Here is a 16,787-nt window from a genome sequence, read left to right as displayed (position 1 = left end):
GTCGTGAGCCTGCTGTCACGCAGCTCGACAGGGCTAAGAGGACGTGTGAGAGCACGGGAAGGAAGGAACTCGGGACACAAGACTGCCTCCACAGTGAGAGATTTTATTGTCTACACACCAGGGGTCTTACCACACTACTCATCAGCCTGCTCATTGAGGTCAATGCACTTCTCAGTATCAATATACTTATCAATCCATACTTACCAATATACTTGTCAATATACTTAACAGTCCAATCTATAGCTTAACTACTACTTATCTTACTATAATAATATTTAACTATCAGAATAACACTATTTCCTCTATGACTAAAGCACTGCTGAAATCAATACCATTAATATAAATATCAGTAATACTACTCAAGCTTATTCATTAATCCACAGATCACAGTATATAGTGTTAAAGTAACTTTGAGGGCTATCCAGTTATAATAGTATATGTACAGCAAGGTATCTAACATCATTTTTAGTCACAGGGTCAAAGCATATTCATATTACATTACACATGGGTAATGTCATTTATAAAAGCTGTGTTTTCAAGGCTTGCATCACGGTCGGATCTTGGATCAGTCACTTAGAGACAGGAAGTCGTGGGAAGGCTGTCACTCTGGGCAGTAGGCTCAGAGTTCCCAGGCAGATGGCAAGGGGAGAAGTTGGAGATGTCCCCTGCTGAGAGGCCTGGTCCGGCTCTGTGGTCAAGTCTGGCAGCAGGCTGATAAAATGTTCAGGCAAAGCGGCGAGGTGGCAGCTCCACTGGAGTTTTGATCCCGTAGTCTCCTTGTGTCGCTTAGCAAGGGGGCTAGGGAGCTGGCTCTTCAGCTCCAAGTGCAAGGAGATCCAGAGGTTCACATGCACTGGGCCCTTTGTCCGTTGTTGGCTTGTGTCGTTACCTGCTCCTCACAGAGCAGCAGGCTGCCCCTTCAGCTCCAGATGTGTGGAGAGCCAGAGGTTCGCACACACCAGGCCGTGATCCCCGAGGGGATGGAGAGCAGTGCCAAAGGCTCTCCTTCTATCCTAGTTTTCCTGGCAGCTCTCCTGCTTGTCCGGGTGTCCCCAATCAGTCGTGCTCCCTCTCAGAGTTTCCCGGGACGCCACCAAGCCACTGTTTGGGACCCGGTGTTTGCAGCTCATTCTCAGGTTGCATCCAATCATCGTGCGAGTAGGAAGGTGACTCAAGGTTATGGTGTAGCACACACGTTATTGGACTGCCCAGGGATGTCTGTTCAGTCTGATGAGGAGCATCTTCTGGCAAGCGCTGAGCTTGACATAAGTGATGTCATCAGTCTCTGGCTTGACATGAGTGACTCCATTTTTCTTTACTTTCACTTTGTGGATAGTGGCAGTTTTTGACTCTAGGCTTCCCTGTGGAGTTTCCACAGTACACCTCCTTCTGCTGGTCAGGCGAGCGGTGATCTGTGATTCTATTTTTGGGACTCCTGTGGGATTCCCCACAATCAGGGAAGGAGAATCCAGGAAAAGAGGAGAAGTGGCCTGGCGCAGCCCGAGCCTGGCCTCCCGGAGTCCGTTTGACGAACAGCACTAGGGGCAGTGTAGCGAGGGTATGGACCTGGCAAAAGTCCCAGGTTCGAGGCGTGGCTCTTAGGGCCTCAGTCCCGGGGTGGAGTCTGGGGCTAGGAGTAGGAGCTGTGGGGATTCCTCGCATCTCCAGTTTTCACTTCCTCTTCTCACAACCTGGGTCGGGTCCTTCTGGCTGGATACTCGTGACGCGAGCCCAGCTCTCACTCCCATTGGGCCCTCGCTTTCCGAGAAGCCAATCACCATCGCCGTTTTCGATTCTAAAGTCCCCGCGGACGAGCCGGGATTCAGTCTCTCCAGACCCTGAGGGTCTAGTCTATGGAGCTTCGAATCCTTCTCTTGCTGTTTTGTGGGGCTCTGGCCCGGCCCAAGACTCGGGCGGGTGAGTACGGGGTCGAGAGGGAGACGGCCCCTGCGGGCGACGGGCGAGGGGGCCGTGCAGCGGGGACTAGGGCTCCGGGAACGCGCGTCTCAGCCACCCCTGCCCTGCCGTCTGCACTTTGGATCTGCGCGTCCTGACCCTTCCCCAGTCCTGCCTCCGCCCGCCCCCGGCGCCCTAAGGCTCACCCTTCCCATCCCGCGAACCCCTTCCCGGCCCCACCCACCGCGCGCCAGCCGGAGGCTCGGGTCGGTCACAGCTGCCCCCGCCCGCCCCCAGCCTCCCACTCCCTGCGGTATTTCCACGTCGCCGTGTCCCGGCCCGGCCGCGGGGAAGCTCACTACACCTCGGTGGGCTTCGTGGACGACACGCAGTTCGTGCGCTTCGACAGCGACGCGGCCAACCCGAGGGTGGAGCCGCTGGCGGCGTGGATGGAGCCGGAGGGGCCCGAGTACTGGGATGCGCAGACCAAGATCGCCGGCGTCCACGCGCAGACCCTGCGCTCGAACCTGCGCACCGCACTCGCCTACTACAACCAGAGCGAGGATGGTGAGCAGGTCCGGGGGTCGGAGGGGGCGAGAGCCGGCGTGGCCCTGGGACGAGCCGGGATGCTCTGATTGTCCAGGTCATAGCTTCCCCCGAGGCCACCAGACCCTCCCGGCCTGTCGGCCCAGTTAGAGCCCGCGGGGATTCCTTGGGTTCTGTTTCCAGTGTGGGCTCTGACCAATAACCACCACCATCCTGAGGGTCTGCGCCAAGCGGGTTGGGGCTAAGGAGGCGGGGGCGCGCGGGGGCGTGGCCTGGGCGTGGCTGAGCCCGGGGGCGGGGCCAGGCTCTCACAGCTTCCAGTGGACCTCGGGCTGCGACGTGGGGCCGGACGGGCGCTTCCTCCGCGGGTATGAAGAGTTCGCCTACGACGGCGCCGACTACATCGTCCTGAACGAGGACCTGCGCTCCTGGACCGCGGCCGACACGGCGGCGGAGATCACCCGGCGCAAGTGGGAGGCTCTGGGCCATGCGGAGCACTACAGGGACTACCTGCAGAGGGAGTGCGTGGAGTGGCTGCGCAGATACTTGGAGATGGGGAAGGAGGCCCTGCAGCGCGCAGGTAGGCGAGGCCTAGGGGCGCCTCCCCACTTGCCCCTCCAGCAGAGGCTGTACCTCCCCCATCATAAGGAGAGAAAATGGGATTGCCACTAGAATGCTTCCTCCTTCATCTCTCCCTTCAGATCCCGAGGGGGGAGGGGGAGGAATCCACCAGGGTTGCTAGAACCTTCTATCAGAGAGCAGCTCTGAGGTCTGCCCTCCTCTTGGGGACAATCAAGGGATCTGGACTTCCTGGGGATGCAGAGGGAGGAAGTCTCTGTAATAATTTCCTAGCGGGTTTCTATGGCCCTGGCGGCAGCCGTGGGCACAGCTGGGTAACTTTGGGGCTCAGGCCCTGTCCTCTGCCCCACACTCAAACTCTGGAGGTCTGACTCCGGCTTCTCTGTGCCTCTGGGCCTACATCCTACTCAGGTCCAGAAGTCTGTTTTCCCTCCTCAAGACCTGGAGCCTCCTTCTCTGCACTGCCTCGCCCTGATTCTTGAAGCTTCCAAGGCTTAGGCGATTTCTCAGAGACCAGAGACCAGGCTGGTGCCTGGGTGTTGCCCTGCCTGCGCCGCTCCACTTGGCCTGTCCGTTCTGAGGGTGCTAATGTGAACAGTGCTTTTCATGGCCAGGGCAGGGCAGGCAAACTGTCTGAATTTCTTCTTTCTTACCCTCAGATCCCCCCAAATCTTACGTGACCCACCACCCTGCCTCTGACCGGGAGGCCACCCTGAGGTGCTGGGCCCTGGGCTTCTACCCCGCGGAGATCTCACTGACCTGGCAGCGGGATGGGGAGGACCAGATCCAGGACACGGAGCTCGTGGAGACCAGGCCTGGGGGCGATGGAACCTTCCAGAAGTGGGCGGCTGTGGTGGTGCCTTCTGGGGAGGAGCAGAGATACACGTGCCGTGTGCAGCACGAGGGGCTGTCCGAGCGCCTCACCCTGAGATGGGGTGAGGAGGGCAGGAGGGGCGGGGCCTCAGTGGGGAGGGCAGAGCCCTGCTGGGGACTTCAGCAGGGTCAGGGCTGAGCCCTGGGGTCAGAGCCCCTCACCTCCCCTTCTCTCCCAGAGCCGCCTTCTCAGTCCACGAACTCCATTGTGATAACCGTTTGCCTGGTTCTCCTTGGAGCTGTGATTGCGTTTGTGTTGTGGTGGAGGAAGAGCTCAGGTATGGAAGAGGGTGAGGTCTGACTCCTGTCCCACTGGTGAGCTAGGAACCGCAGGTGGGCATCTTCCAGTCTCTGCCCTTGTTACTGGGGTGCGCCATCCACACACGGATGCTGACCTGGCCTGGGAGGCTGTGTGCTATCATTCACTCCATCGAAAAGCAAGTGTGGGGAAGAGGAAGAGCTTTGGGGACCTACGCCTGTCAGGCTTGGGCACAGGAAGAGTCCCTGCTCGGGCTGACCTCACGAGGGCCGTGGGTCCGGCCCTTGAGCGTGTACTGACCTCCTGCTTCCATGTCTTGCCTTGGGCCTGGCGTCACAGTTTGGAAAGTTCCCTGGGGTCCAGACTAGGAAGTTTCTCTAGGACCTAGTGGCCCTGCCCCTTCCTGGCCTCTCACGGGACGTTTCCTGCCCACTCTTGGCAAAGGCAGTACTTCTACAAGGAAGTATTGGGGGATGGCAATCCATGAGACTGTTGGGGGTGAGGTGGGCGGGAGGCCACAGGGGAGCTCACCCAGCCCTTAATTCCTGCTTTAGCCATATCCCCTGTGGGCCCTGACCAGGTCCTGTCCTGCCCCGGTAAGGGACAGTGCCCTGGGCTGTGGTGCCTCTCAGAACTTCTAAAGATGCGATCCCGAGGGTCTGCAGTGGAAGAGGGGGGCGTGTCTGCATTATGTGGACTCTGGCTGTGGACAGTGTTAGGGGGGTTGTTCCCAGTGTCGCTTCTTACTGCAACTCACCTGACCTCGTTCTGGACTGTTTGCTTCTGCAGGATGAGACGGCTACCTTGTGTGGGACTGAGCGATGTGGGGCCAGCGCTCTGGCATAGCAGGTTAAGCCTCCGCTCACAGTGCCTGCATCCCATATGGACACTGGTTCGCATCCTGGCTGCTCCACTTCAGATCCAGCTCTCTGCTGTGGCCTGGGAAAGCAGTGGAGAATGGCCCAAGTGCTTGGGCTCCTACACACATGGGAGACCCATGTGTTTTGGATCTGCTCAATTCTGGCCATTATGGCCACATGGGGAGTGAACCAATGGATGGAAGACCTCTCTCTTTGTCTCTCCCTCTTTCAGTCTGTAACTCTACCTCTCAAATAAATAAATAAAATAAAATATTTTTTAAAAAAGAGGACTCCTTAATTTGAACGAGGACATACGTAGAAGCACCGAGACTCTTCCAGAATCCACGTGATTGTTGCAGCTTAGGACAGGAACAGCTGTGAGGAGCTGAACTTGGACAGGACCGTGGTGGGTCCGGCTCAGTCCATCCTGGGCTTTGCATGGTCATTCCTTGACTGGGTCATCTATACTCCCCTCTGTCCTCATCTCTCAGCAGAACCACATCCCACTGGGAAGAGAGACCACAGAGACCTGTGACAGTGGGGACTTTGCTGGGGCCTGGTCCTGTCCCCTGGAGTGGACATCAAGGGCTCTGGTCAAGGCCAGCCTTCAGCCTCTGTCCTTTGTGTCTCTATTAGAGGTTTATGCCTTTGCTTGTCCCTGGGTGTGGGTCCTGGTCCCTTGCTCCTCTGGATGTCCCGTCTGTGATGGTAGCAGAGGGACTTTATCTGTCCTTGTCCCTGTGAGGCTCCTGGAGGCCCTTACACGCAGGGGGCGGTGGTGTCAAGAGATGATTGTCAGATCTATCGGAGGTTTGCCCCCTTCCTAGGGCTGTTTTTTACATTATTCTTTCCATCTTCCCCCAGTCTTTGAAGGATGACCCAGATTCTGGAACAGGTAGTTTCTTGTGTCAGTCAAGTCTCCCATGTGAGAGAGTAAGTCTCCCATCCGTCCCTGCTCGCCCAGCCACTCGACCTGCCCCTTGCTTTAGTCACTGTGGGGCCAGCTGTAGGCTAAGTCTACAACTTGTTCAGCAGGGTGCAGCTAAACAGAGGCGGGAAATGGGACCTGCGTGCCTGAGTTGTTCTCTGAGTAGACGAGCTCGTGAGCTGCAGAGCCCAGGTGGGTCAGTGCGGGGAGGGCAGAGAGGGCCGCGGCCAGCAGCACCGTGAGAAGTGCACAGGGGCACTGACGTCAGTGTGGGAGCAGTTGCATTTAGTGGTCACCAGCAGCATCTGGCCTGAGGCTCCACGAATAAAAACAGTGTCTCCGGGGCAGGCACTGTGATGCAGCGAGTAAGCCGACACCTGCAACGCTCAGTAGCTGAGTAGCGTTTCCAGACCCGACCCTCTGCTTCCTACCCACCTCCTGGGAGGCAGCATATGATGGCCTGAGTATAGGATCCAGCCACCCATTTAGGAGCCTCAGCTGGAGTTCCTGGCTGCTGGATTTGGGCTGGTCCCAATTCCAGCTGTTGTGGTCATTTAAGGAGTGAACCAGCAGGTGGAAGACTCTCTCTCTCTCTCTTCCTCCCTCTCTCTCCCTACCTCTCTCTCTCTCTCTGCCTTTCAAATAAATAAAGCTTTGAAAAAAGAGATGGTGTCTATAGAATGAGGACACACTCTGTCCTGGTGACTTACTCTGTTGTGTGCCAGGTACCTGAAACTGCAGGGTCTTAGTCCACCCGAACAAGGATGGACTGGGTCTGAAGAAAGGTAAGTGCGCCGCTTGCCTGTTCCCCAGACCCCTCCCCCCCATCCCAGGGACAGTCAGACACAGCGGGGAGTCAAGTCAAGTAAGCAAGAACTCATTTATTGCATGCATAGCAAAGCCTTTTAAAGCACAAGACTGCAGGATTACTGGGGCAGGGCATAAGGACCAACCAACTACTTAAAAGGTCATTTTACGGGCGACTTTTTTTTTTTTTTTTTTTTTGACAGGCAGAGTGGACAGTGAGAGAGAGACAGACAGAAAGGTTTTCCTTTTGCCGTTGGTTCACCCTCCAATGGCCGCCGCGGTAGGCGCGCTGCAGCCGGCGCACCGCGCTGATCTGATAGCAGGAGCCAGGTGCTAATCCTGGTCTCCCATGGGGTGCAGGGCCCAAGGACTTGGGCCATCCTCCACTGCACTCCCTGGCCACAGCAGAGAGCTGGCCTGGAAGAGGGGCAACCAGGTACGGGTGACTTTTTACAGGACCAGCCATATGTCTGTACACTCGTCATCAGTTGTCATCACCTCCCCTGATGCTGCACGGCCAATCAGCTTTGGTGGTAAACAACTTTGGGTACCACCCACCTTACTTCCTTTGGGCACCATCTTTGAATTGCCTCCTGTGCCCAATTTCCCCGCAGGCGCCATCTTTGAATGGCCTCCTGTGCCTAATTTCCCCACAGAAACTCTTTTTGCACCTGGGAGACACTTGTAAAATAAAAACAAAACTTGTCAGGAGGAAGTGTCTAGTGGGGCTCGGGCGGAGTGAAGGAGGAGAGTTGATGCTAGGAGGTGGCAGTGCTGGGGGGAAGATGAGCGGGGGTGTGGGGCATGGGCGCAGGGCTATAGCTGTTGTGCTTGAGTGATCAGTGTGGGCATCAATCAGTGAGGCAGTGATTTTGAGGAGAGATTTGACGGACATGGGCTAATCAGTTGTGAGGAAGCCTGGGGGAGTTCTTTCCAGGAAGGGGGACGCTGCAGTGCGAGTGCCCTGGGGCAGGGGCATAACTGTGACAGCCAGGAGACAGAAATTTCTGTAGCAGAAAGAGAATGTGATGAGGTCAGACGCGTGTGGGGAACATGCAGACTGTGGGATACTGGGAAGGTCTCGGCCTGGTGGGCTTCCAGGGGGCCCTCCATGGTTCTCCACACAGCACACTTCACAGAACATCAGTGTGGCCCTGGGTGGTGCTCGTGGGATCCTGCCTTGGTCTCCACCATCCTGACACACCTGGCTTTTGGTAGAGAGGTGGAGTGGCCTTTTGAGGACAGGTGCAGCAGTAGCCAGGTGGGAATACCTTGCGTGCCTGGGGTAAGGTTCCCCAAAGGGCTGTGTGTGGGACAGCACTGTGCAAAACATGGTGCTGTTACTCCCACTGCCAGGGTTCAGGGGCTCAGGGTCAAGTGTGGAAATGGGAGTGGCCCCACTCACAAGTACCCCTAGCGACCCTCTTGAAGAATTCATGCTTCCTGTCACTGTGACCCAACATTATGCTGGTCCAGAGATTCTCTCTCTCTCTCTCTCTCTCTTTTTTTTTTTTAAGATTTATTTTATTTATTTGAAAGACAGAGTTACAGAGAGAGAGGTAGAGACACAGAGTTTCTTCCATCTGCTGGTTCACTCCCCAGATGACAATGGCTGGAGCTGTGCCAATCCGAAGCCAGGAGCCAGGAGCTTCTTCCGGGTCTCCCACGTGGGTGCAGGGACCCAAGGACCTGGGCCATCTTCTACTGCTTTCCCAGGCCAGAGCAGAGAGCTGGATCAGAAGAGAAGCAGCTGGGACTAGAACCAGCGTCCATATGGGATGCTGGTGCTTCAGGCCAGGGCATTAACCCGCTGCACCACAGCGCCAGCCCATCCAGAGATTCTTTTTTGTTTTGTTTTTAAGATCTATTTATTTGAAATTCAGAGTTAGAGAGGGAGAGAAAGAGACAGATAGACAGACACAGACAATTCCATGTATTGGTTCACTCTCCAAATGGCCTCAATGGGCCAGACTGAAGCCAGCAGCCAGGAGCTTCTTCAAGGTCTTCCATGTGGGTGCAGGGGCCCAAGCATTGCTTTCTCAGGCCATTAGCAGGGAGCTGGATGGGAAGTGGAGCAGCTGGGATGCACACTGGTGCTCCTACAGGATGCCGGCGCCACAGCTGGTGGCTTTACCCTGCTTTGCCATAGCACTGGCCCCTGGCTCCCAAGGTGGGAGTGCTTCTACTGGGAGACACAATAATGACTCATTTGAATTGGACGTTACAACTGTCACCTGGGCAGCTTGGGTCACTGAAACCTCCAAATCAGGAGGGGAAAAAAGGATTTGCTGTGCTGGCTGCGGTCATCAGTCTTGATTGCCATGGGGAAATTGGACTGAGCTCTCAGTGCAGGTAGAAAGGACACGTCTGGAATACAAGAGGCCGTTTAGGGGGTCTCTTAGTATCACCATGCACAGGGATTAAGGTCGATGGATTACAGCAACCCAAAAAGACAGGACTGCTAATGGTGACCCGAACCCTTGAATCCTGTGGTGGTGTAGTTGGCTAGGCTACTGTCTGCAACACCCACATTCCATATGGACACAGGCTGGTGTCCAGAAGCTCCACTTCTGATCTAGCTCCATGCCAATGGCTAGGGAAAAACCGTGGAAGATGGCTCAAGTGCTTGGGCTCTTGCACCCATGTGGGAGACCTGGAAGGAACTCCTGGATCTTGGCTTCGGCCTAGCCCTGAGTATTGGCCCAGCCCCAACCATTGGGGCCATTTGGGGTGTGAACCAGCAGATAGAAGTGCTGTCTCTCTCTCTCTCTCTCGCTCTCGCTCTCGCTCTCTGTAACTCTCTACCTTTCAAACAAATAAATCTTAAAGAGAGAAAAAAGTCTGAGGTCTCTGCCATGACATCTGTCATTCCCTGCACCGAGAAAATGCAGTGTTTTCTGGGAGCCTGTTGTGCAGCTACGGATAGATCTGTTAAGAAATGATAAACTTTTTTTAAAAAGTTAGAAAAAAATTAATAACTGGAAATTTCTATACCAAGTCCCCTAGCAATACCAGTCCCTCTGCTATCCTGTGATTTCTTAGTAATCCTAGCCAGATTTTCTCTTTAAGTTTGTGTGGGTCTCTGAACATTACAGATTATTTTGAACTTTAAACACATTTTGAATTTTTCCTATAAATGGAATCTTGATGCATTCTTTTGAGGAGGCTGTATTTTAGTTCAACTGTATGTTTGCTAAGTTGCAATAGGTACTCATTCATCTGTATTGTTGGAGAATATTCTATTGCATAAGTAAATCACACATTAAATTAATCCTGTCCCTTGGGTTCAGTGGGTTTGCCTTGAGATTTTGAAAATTAAAAACACTGCTGCTGGGAGGGCCGGCGCTGTGGCATAGAGGGTAAAGTTGCAGCCTGCAGTGCCGGCATCCCATATGGGCGCTGGTTCGAGTCCCAGCTGCTCCACTTCTGATCCAGCTCTCTGCTGTGGCCTGGGAAATCAGTAGAAGATGGCCCAGGTCCTTGGGCCCCTGTACCCACGTGGGTGACCCAGAAGAAGCTCCTGGCTCCTGGCTTTGGATCAGCACAGCTCTGGCTGTTGCAGCTATTTGGGGAGTGAACCAGTGGATGGAAGACCTCTCTCTCTCTCTCTCCCTCCCTCCCTCCCTCCCTCTCCTCTCTCTGTGTAACTCTTTCAAGTAAATAAATAAATCTTAAAAAAAAAAAAAAACACTGCTGCTATGATCCACCTTGTACACATTGGTTGGCACACATGAGCAAATTTCTTTCCAAATTATGTGTCTGTGACTGGAATTATTGTTGTGTGAGAGGCCCTCACAATGTTCTTGGGAATGGAATTAAAACATAAATAAAAATAAGCTTTATTTCTTAACATGAGCTCCATCAAGGTCAAGCACTTTAGTCAGTAACGATACCAGCCTTTCAGTCCATCTCCACGGAGCCGAGGGTCCACAGTGCGGTCTTTCCGACATTATTAACTGAAGAAGGATGGGGTCTCTATAAAGATTTTTAAGATTAGGAAACAGAAAAAAGTCAACAGGAGAGGCATCCAGGCTGTTGGTCAGGATGCTGCGTGCGATGCCCACATCACAGTACCTGGGTTCAGGGCCTGGCTCTGCTTCTGATTCCAGCCTCCTGCCAGTGCTCACCGTGGGCAGCAGGTGGTGGTTTAATTAGTTGGGTTCCTGCCTCCCATATGGGAGTCCTAGATTGAGTTCCCAGCTCCTAGCTTCAGCTCGGTCCAGCTTCAGTCTTTGTAGGCATTTGGGAAGGCAACCAGCAGGTGGAAGCTCTCTCTGTCTGTCTCTGTTTCTCTCTGTGTCTCTCTGCATTTCCAATAAGGTAAGTTTTAAAAATGTAAAAGAGAAGTCAGAAGGGACCAGGTTGGGATCCGAAGGTGGATGTTCCATGATTCCCAAGAAAAACTCTCCAAATGTGCCCCCGTTGACACGTGAGGAAGGACTCAGCGGAGAGGCTGGCCCGGGTGTCTTTCTGTGAAAGCTTTGGCTGACATCCTCAGAACACTCTCCTAAGAAGCAGGTGCTAGGCTTGGGCTCTCCATAAAGTCAACAAGGAAAATGCCCAGAGCGTCTTGAGAAACTGTTGCCACGACTTTGCTCGTCCTGGTGCACTTCTGCTTCGACTGCACCACACCTGCCGCTTGGCAGTGTCGTGCTCTGTCTCCAGGAACACATTGTGAAAGCCACGTTTCACCGCCTGTTACGGTGCTATGGAGAAAGACGTCAGGATCTTGATCCTGCTTGTTTAAAAGCCCATTGAAAACTCTGCTCTTGCCCGCATCTGCTGTGGGCCCAGCTTTTGGCACCCATCAATCAACTCTAATGTCTCTGAATTGTGTAAGCCCAACCAGGGGCAGTGCCTGGGGCGTCAGCTAGTGTTTCTGCTGTTAATGTCAGGCCTATGGATCAGGGCATGAACAAGGTGGAAGTTTCTTTGAAAAAGTGTCGTGGATAGTTGGCCACTGCAGGTTCACCTCTTCCCTCCTGAACGTGAGTCATCCATTTGCCAACAGCTGACTGAAGGGCCAGCATTGTGGCCCAGCGGTTTCAGCAGCTGCTGGGAACTCCCGTATCCTATACCACAGCATCAGCAGGAGTCCTGGCTACTTTGCTTTTGGTTCAGCTTCCCACTAATGCGTCCTGGGAGGCAGCAGGTGACGGCTCAAGTGCTTGGGTCCCTGCCATCCACTTGGGGGACCCAGATGGAGCACCTGGCTCCTGGCTTCAGCCTGGCCTAGACCTGGCTCTAGTGGCTATTTGGGCAGTGAACCAACAGATGGAAGACCTCTCTCTCTCTCTCTCTCTCTCTCTCTCCTGTACCTCTCTCTGTGTCACTCTGCCTTTTAAGTACAAACAACATTTCTTTAAACTGCTGATTTATTTGGGCATTGTCATAGTCAGCTTTTCTTAATCATCAATTATTTCACCATTTTCCCTCCCAAGCTTCACCATACATTTGATGTTTTTTCTTGCTTTTTTTTTTTTTAAAGATTTATTTTATCCATTTGAAAGACAGAGTTACAGAGAGAGGTAGAGACAGAGAGAGGTCTTCCATCTACTGGTTCACTCCCCAGATGATCGCAACGGCTGGAGTTGCACAGATCTGAAGCCAGGAGCCAGGAGTTTCTTCCAGGTCTCCCACGTGGGTGCAGAGGCCCAAGGACTTCGGCCATCCTCCACTGCTCTCCCAGGCCATAACAGAGAGCTGGATCAGAAGAGGAGCAGCCGGAACTAGAACTGATGCCCATATAGGATGCTGGTGCTTCAGGCCAGGGCTATAAAAAAAAAAGAGAGAGAGAGAGAGAGAGAGAGAGAGAGAGAGAGAGAGAATCTCTGGACCAGCATAATGTTGGGTCACAGTGACAGGAAGCATGAATTCTTCAAGAGGGTCGCTAGGGGTACTTGTGAGTGGGGCCACTCCCATTTCCACACTTGACCCTGAGCCCCTGAACCCTGGCAGTGGGAGTAACAGCACCATGTTTTGCACAGTGCTGTCCCACACACAGCCCTTTGGGGAACCTTTCTTTCTTTAATTTTAGCAGAATTCATATTTCTCTGGTACGGGGTCTTTTAAAACTGATGTCTTATCCTTCTTAGTGCTTCAAAGTATATCTTGCTTAGACGCATTATAACATGCTAGTATGAGGCTATTTTGGTGCAAAAGAAATCCATGCCTAATCTTTTCTGAAGACACATTTTCTATGAGTCGTTTGAAGATTCCTCATATGTGTTTAATGAATAACATAACTGCCGCACTGCCTTCCAAAGTGGCTGTACAAATTTTCGCTGTGGTGAATAGTGTATGACAATTCTCCATGGTCTAAATGCCCACCATGCTTGGACCATTCAGTGATTTAATGTGAAATTCTACAGGATAAGTCATAGTAGCTCATCACATTTCTTTCATTACAGTTTTTGTGTAATTTTATCCTTGCACCATTTGCCCATTTAAAGTGGACAATTCAGTGATTTTAGTATAGTCACAAAGTTGTGGAAAAATCATCACATTCAATTCATTTTAGAATTTTTTTAAAAAAAATTATTTATTTATTTGAAAGTCAGAGTTACACAGAGATAGAAGGAGAGGCAGAGATAGAGAGAGAGAGGTCTTCCATTCGCTGGTTCTTTCCCCAGATGGCTAAAACCACCAGAGCTGGACTTATCCAAAGTCAGGAGCCAGGAGCTTCTTCCGGATCTCCTACACAGGTACAGGGGCAGTGGGGACTCAAACCATCGCCCATATTGGATGCCAGCAGTACAGAGGCAGCTTTACCTGCTACACCGCAGCACAGGCCCCGCAGGCTATTTTAAACACCCTCATCTGTGGCATTGCTTCTGGGCTTGGTGTTGTGCACTTCTCTCTTTTTTCCATCCTACTGAACATTGTATCTCATTCTAACAAATTCATAGTATGTCTCTCTTAGGTAAAGTGAGTCCAGTACATTGTGTGTTTTGATTTCAAGAGCATGTTGCTACCTTTGGCTACTTGAGAAGCACCTTTCCAAGTTCTCAAAGGATTTTATTTCTTCTTTGAACAGAAATTACACTTGGTAAACAAGCTTGGGAACCACTGACAATTTTTTCCGGTTCAAAACTTATGATTCATAAACATGAATCATCTCTTTATTTAAAAACCCTTCAGGAAAGCTTTGCTGTTTGCACTTGCATATATTTTGGTGGATTCATTCCAGAAATCTTGAAATACTATGCTGGTGCTGGTGCTGTGGTGTAGCAGGTAAAGCCGCTGCCTGCAGTGCCGGCATCCCATATGGGTGCCAGTTCGAGTCCCGGCTGCTCCACTTCTGCTCCAGCTCTCTGCTATGGCCCCGGGAAAGCAGTAGAAGATGGCCCAAGTCTTTGGTCCCCTGCACTCAAATGGGAGACCCGGAAGAATCTCCTGACTTTGGATCGGTGCAGCTCCGGCCATTGCAGCCATCTGGGGAGTGAAGTAGCAGGTGAAAAGACCTCTCTCTCTCTCTCTCTCTCTCTCTCTCTCTCTCTCTGCCTCTCCTTCTCTCTCTGTGTAACTCAAATAAAATAAATCTTTTAAAAAAAGAAATACTATGCTCATGTTGATAGTATTTCTTAATTGAATTTACTAAATGTTAATTGTATGTTCAAGGGGCTTCACAAAGTTCATGGAAAAGCATGATTATTATTTAATTTAATTTTCCCCTGGATTTGTAATCCCTCTCATATAAACATAAAATATTTTTGCATATGGATTTTAATCCAATCTTTGTTTATGCTTTGATTAATTCAGAGTTTATAGTTCAGGATTCCTCCTGCTAGGACATCTGGTGTAGTTTGAAAGGCAATGGGATGGAGGCTGCCGGTGTTTCTGTCCTTCACTGCTTTGGAGAAGCCCTCCACACAGTGTTTAATGAGTGCTGAAACAACCCATTAACACACGTTTTGCATTCCCAGTTTCTGGGCCACCCTAGTAAAAGTTGAGCTGGGACCCTGTGGGGACGGAGCCTGGCTGACTCTCCCCAGGCAGCCCTCTGGGTCCATGCCAAGCCCCGAGGGTGCTCTGGTGTCTCGTGTGGGACCCTTGAGCTATCACTCTTCAGGCAGGCTGTGCTCTCAGCCATGCCCAGAGCAGCCATAGTCCTCCAGGAGAAAAGCAGGGGCTGGTGCTGTGGCACAGTGGGTTAACGCTCTGGCCTGAAGTGCTGGCATCCCATATGGGTGCCGGTTTGAGACCTGGCTGCTCCACTTTCAATCCAGCTCTCTGCCGTGGCCTGGGAAAGCAGTAGAAGATGGCCCAAGTCCTTGGGTCCCTGCACCAGCCTAGGAGACCCGGAAAAAGCTCCTGGCTCCTAGCTTCGGATTGGTGCAGCTCCGGCTGTTGCGGCCAACTGGGGAGTGAACTAGTGGGTGGAAGACCTTTCTCTCTCTGCCTCTCCTCTCTCTGTGTAACTCTGACTTTCAAATAAATAAATAAATCTTAAAAAGAAAAAGAAAGAAAAGAAAAGCAACCCCACAACTCCTTATTCTGGGTTTCTGCCTTCTACTCCTGGGACGGCCCAATCTTCACTGGCTTTCTTAGCTCATGCGCACCTTCAACCTGACTTGTTTTTCTCAGGCTTTGCTGTGATGTTCAATGGGCGGAGCTGTCCAAATTCATCAGCAATCGCTGTCAACGGCAGGGCAGGGCACAACTTTCCATGTCAAAGTCACACACCGAGAAGTACCGGTAGTGGCCGCAGCAAGTGCAGCTTAGATAGAGGCAATAAAACAAAATATTCCACCGGCTTCACCCAGGGCCCCTGAAGGTCTCTCTCCGGAGAATTCTGCAGCGGCTTCCCCACCTCCCAGCCGCCGCCCTTCTGTTCCTGTTCGTCTCCCGCACACTGAAGACCCCGCCCCCGTCTCCTCTCTGTCGGGTTCCTGGGCCAGCCCCAGAACGTTCCAGAACCCAGCATGGGCTCCACGATAATCAGAATAGCAGGGCGCCCTACCCCTCCTCCCCCGGGCGGTGGGCTCAGGTCACGAAGGAGAGCTGGGCTACTTAGAATCGGGGTCGGCCTCCTCTGGGCAGGGACGAGGCAGCAGGCCGGCCGGGGAGTAGCCGCCGGAACCTCCTCCCCCCCCCCCCCCCAGTGCATCTCTCTCCCTCTCCTTCCTTCTCTGGGCTCCTCCCTCGGCCCCTCTCCAGATCCCCGCACCCGGGACTCCGCCCGGGCGGGGCCGGCACGCGGGAGGAAGCTGGGGAGGCTTGGGCGCCCCGGGGGCAGCAGCGAGCGCGTCCGCGGACACGGGTGGCCGGTGCGGACCCCGAGGGAGCGGGGCCGGGGTCTCAGTTCTGCCCTCTCCGGGGTTCCTGGGGTGGCCCCTGGCCCGCACTCCCCCAGGGCTCCACCTCGAGGCCTCGCGCCTCGGTTCTTCAGCGCCGCCTCCGAGGGCGACCCGCAGCCCCCGCGACTGGGAACAGCGGCGCCACGTCGGGGAGGACGGGACGGGACTGCGGGCGCGGCGGGCAGACGTTAAGTGGCAGGAGTCTGTGACCCGGCCCCTCGGCTCCCGAGCGGGCGAGACCCCAGGGCAAGGCCGGCGTGTGAGGTCCCAGGCCCCGGGACCTAACCCTAGCCCTCCCCCACGGGACCTAACCCTAGCCCTCTCCCACGGGACCTGATCCTAGCCCTCCCCCACGGGACCTGATCCTAACCCTCCCCCACGGGACCTGACCCTAGCCCTCCCCCACCGGACCTGATCCTAACCCTCCCCCACGGGACCTGACCCTAGCCCTCCCCCACCGGACCTGATCCTAACCCTCCCCCACGGGACCTAACCCTAGCCCTCCCCCACGGTGGAAGGCGGCGCGCTGACCCTCCCGGGCGGAGAAGGCAGGCACACTTGGTTTCTGTTTCTTTTTCAGTCTGGATCTGGCCTGACTTGCCAGCTTCCTGCAGCTCAGGGAGGAGTATGGGGTGGGCGTGGCTGCAAGGCGGGAAGGGGCTCGGCAACCCCGGTCTCCCACCCCGGCTGATGGCGGCCTCGGCCGGTCCAGGGTCCCACGCGTGGCAAGGTTGCATGGT

The 16,787-nt window shown here is 53.7% G+C and overlaps 1 protein-coding gene across 2 annotated transcripts; it reads left to right on the top strand.

Moving 5' to 3' along the window:
- Positions 1 to 1,783: 1,783 nt before the first annotated feature.
- LOC133755766 (RLA class I histocompatibility antigen, alpha chain 11/11-like) lies at positions 1,784 to 5,255 on the top strand. 2 transcript variants are annotated; one of them, XM_062185804.1, is made up of 6 exons: positions 1,786 to 1,917; positions 2,194 to 2,463; positions 2,747 to 3,022; positions 3,681 to 3,956; positions 4,074 to 4,172; positions 4,943 to 5,255. In XM_062185804.1, the coding sequence occupies exons 1-6, from the start codon at positions 1,854 to 1,856 to the stop codon at positions 4,945 to 4,947; spliced, it is 990 nt and encodes a 329-aa protein (XP_062041788.1). In that variant the 5' UTR covers positions 1,786 to 1,853; the 3' UTR covers positions 4,948 to 5,255. The 2 variants fall into 2 exon arrangements, with proteins under 2 accessions (XP_062041787.1, XP_062041788.1); XM_062185803.1 differs by lacking the exon at positions 4,943 to 5,255 and having other exon boundaries at positions 1,784 to 1,917; positions 4,074 to 4,195.
- The last annotated feature ends 11,532 nt before the right edge of the window (positions 5,256 to 16,787 follow it).

Source organism: Lepus europaeus, chromosome 3 (assembly GCF_033115175.1).
Source record: "Lepus europaeus isolate LE1 chromosome 3, mLepTim1.pri, whole genome shotgun sequence".
In the NCBI taxonomy this organism is placed as follows: Eukaryota; Metazoa; Chordata; class Mammalia; order Lagomorpha; family Leporidae; genus Lepus; species Lepus europaeus.
The sequence above is the reverse complement of the archived record's forward strand: the minus strand, read 5'-3'. Positions and strand labels throughout refer to the sequence as shown.

Bases quoted from the DNA above. Each gene is read 5' to 3' on its own strand.
- LOC133755766 (XM_062185803.1), top strand. From the start codon at position 1,854: ATGGAGCTTCGAATCCTTCTCTTGCTGTTTTGTGGGGCTCTGGCCCGG. The intron at 1,918-2,193 runs GTGAGTACGGGG...GCCCGCCCCCAG, and splicing joins CCGGCCCAAGACTCGGGCGG to CCTCCCACTCCCTGCGGTAT. The intron at 2,464-2,746 runs GTGAGCAGGTCC...GGGCGGGGCCAG, and splicing joins CTACAACCAGAGCGAGGATG to GCTCTCACAGCTTCCAGTGG.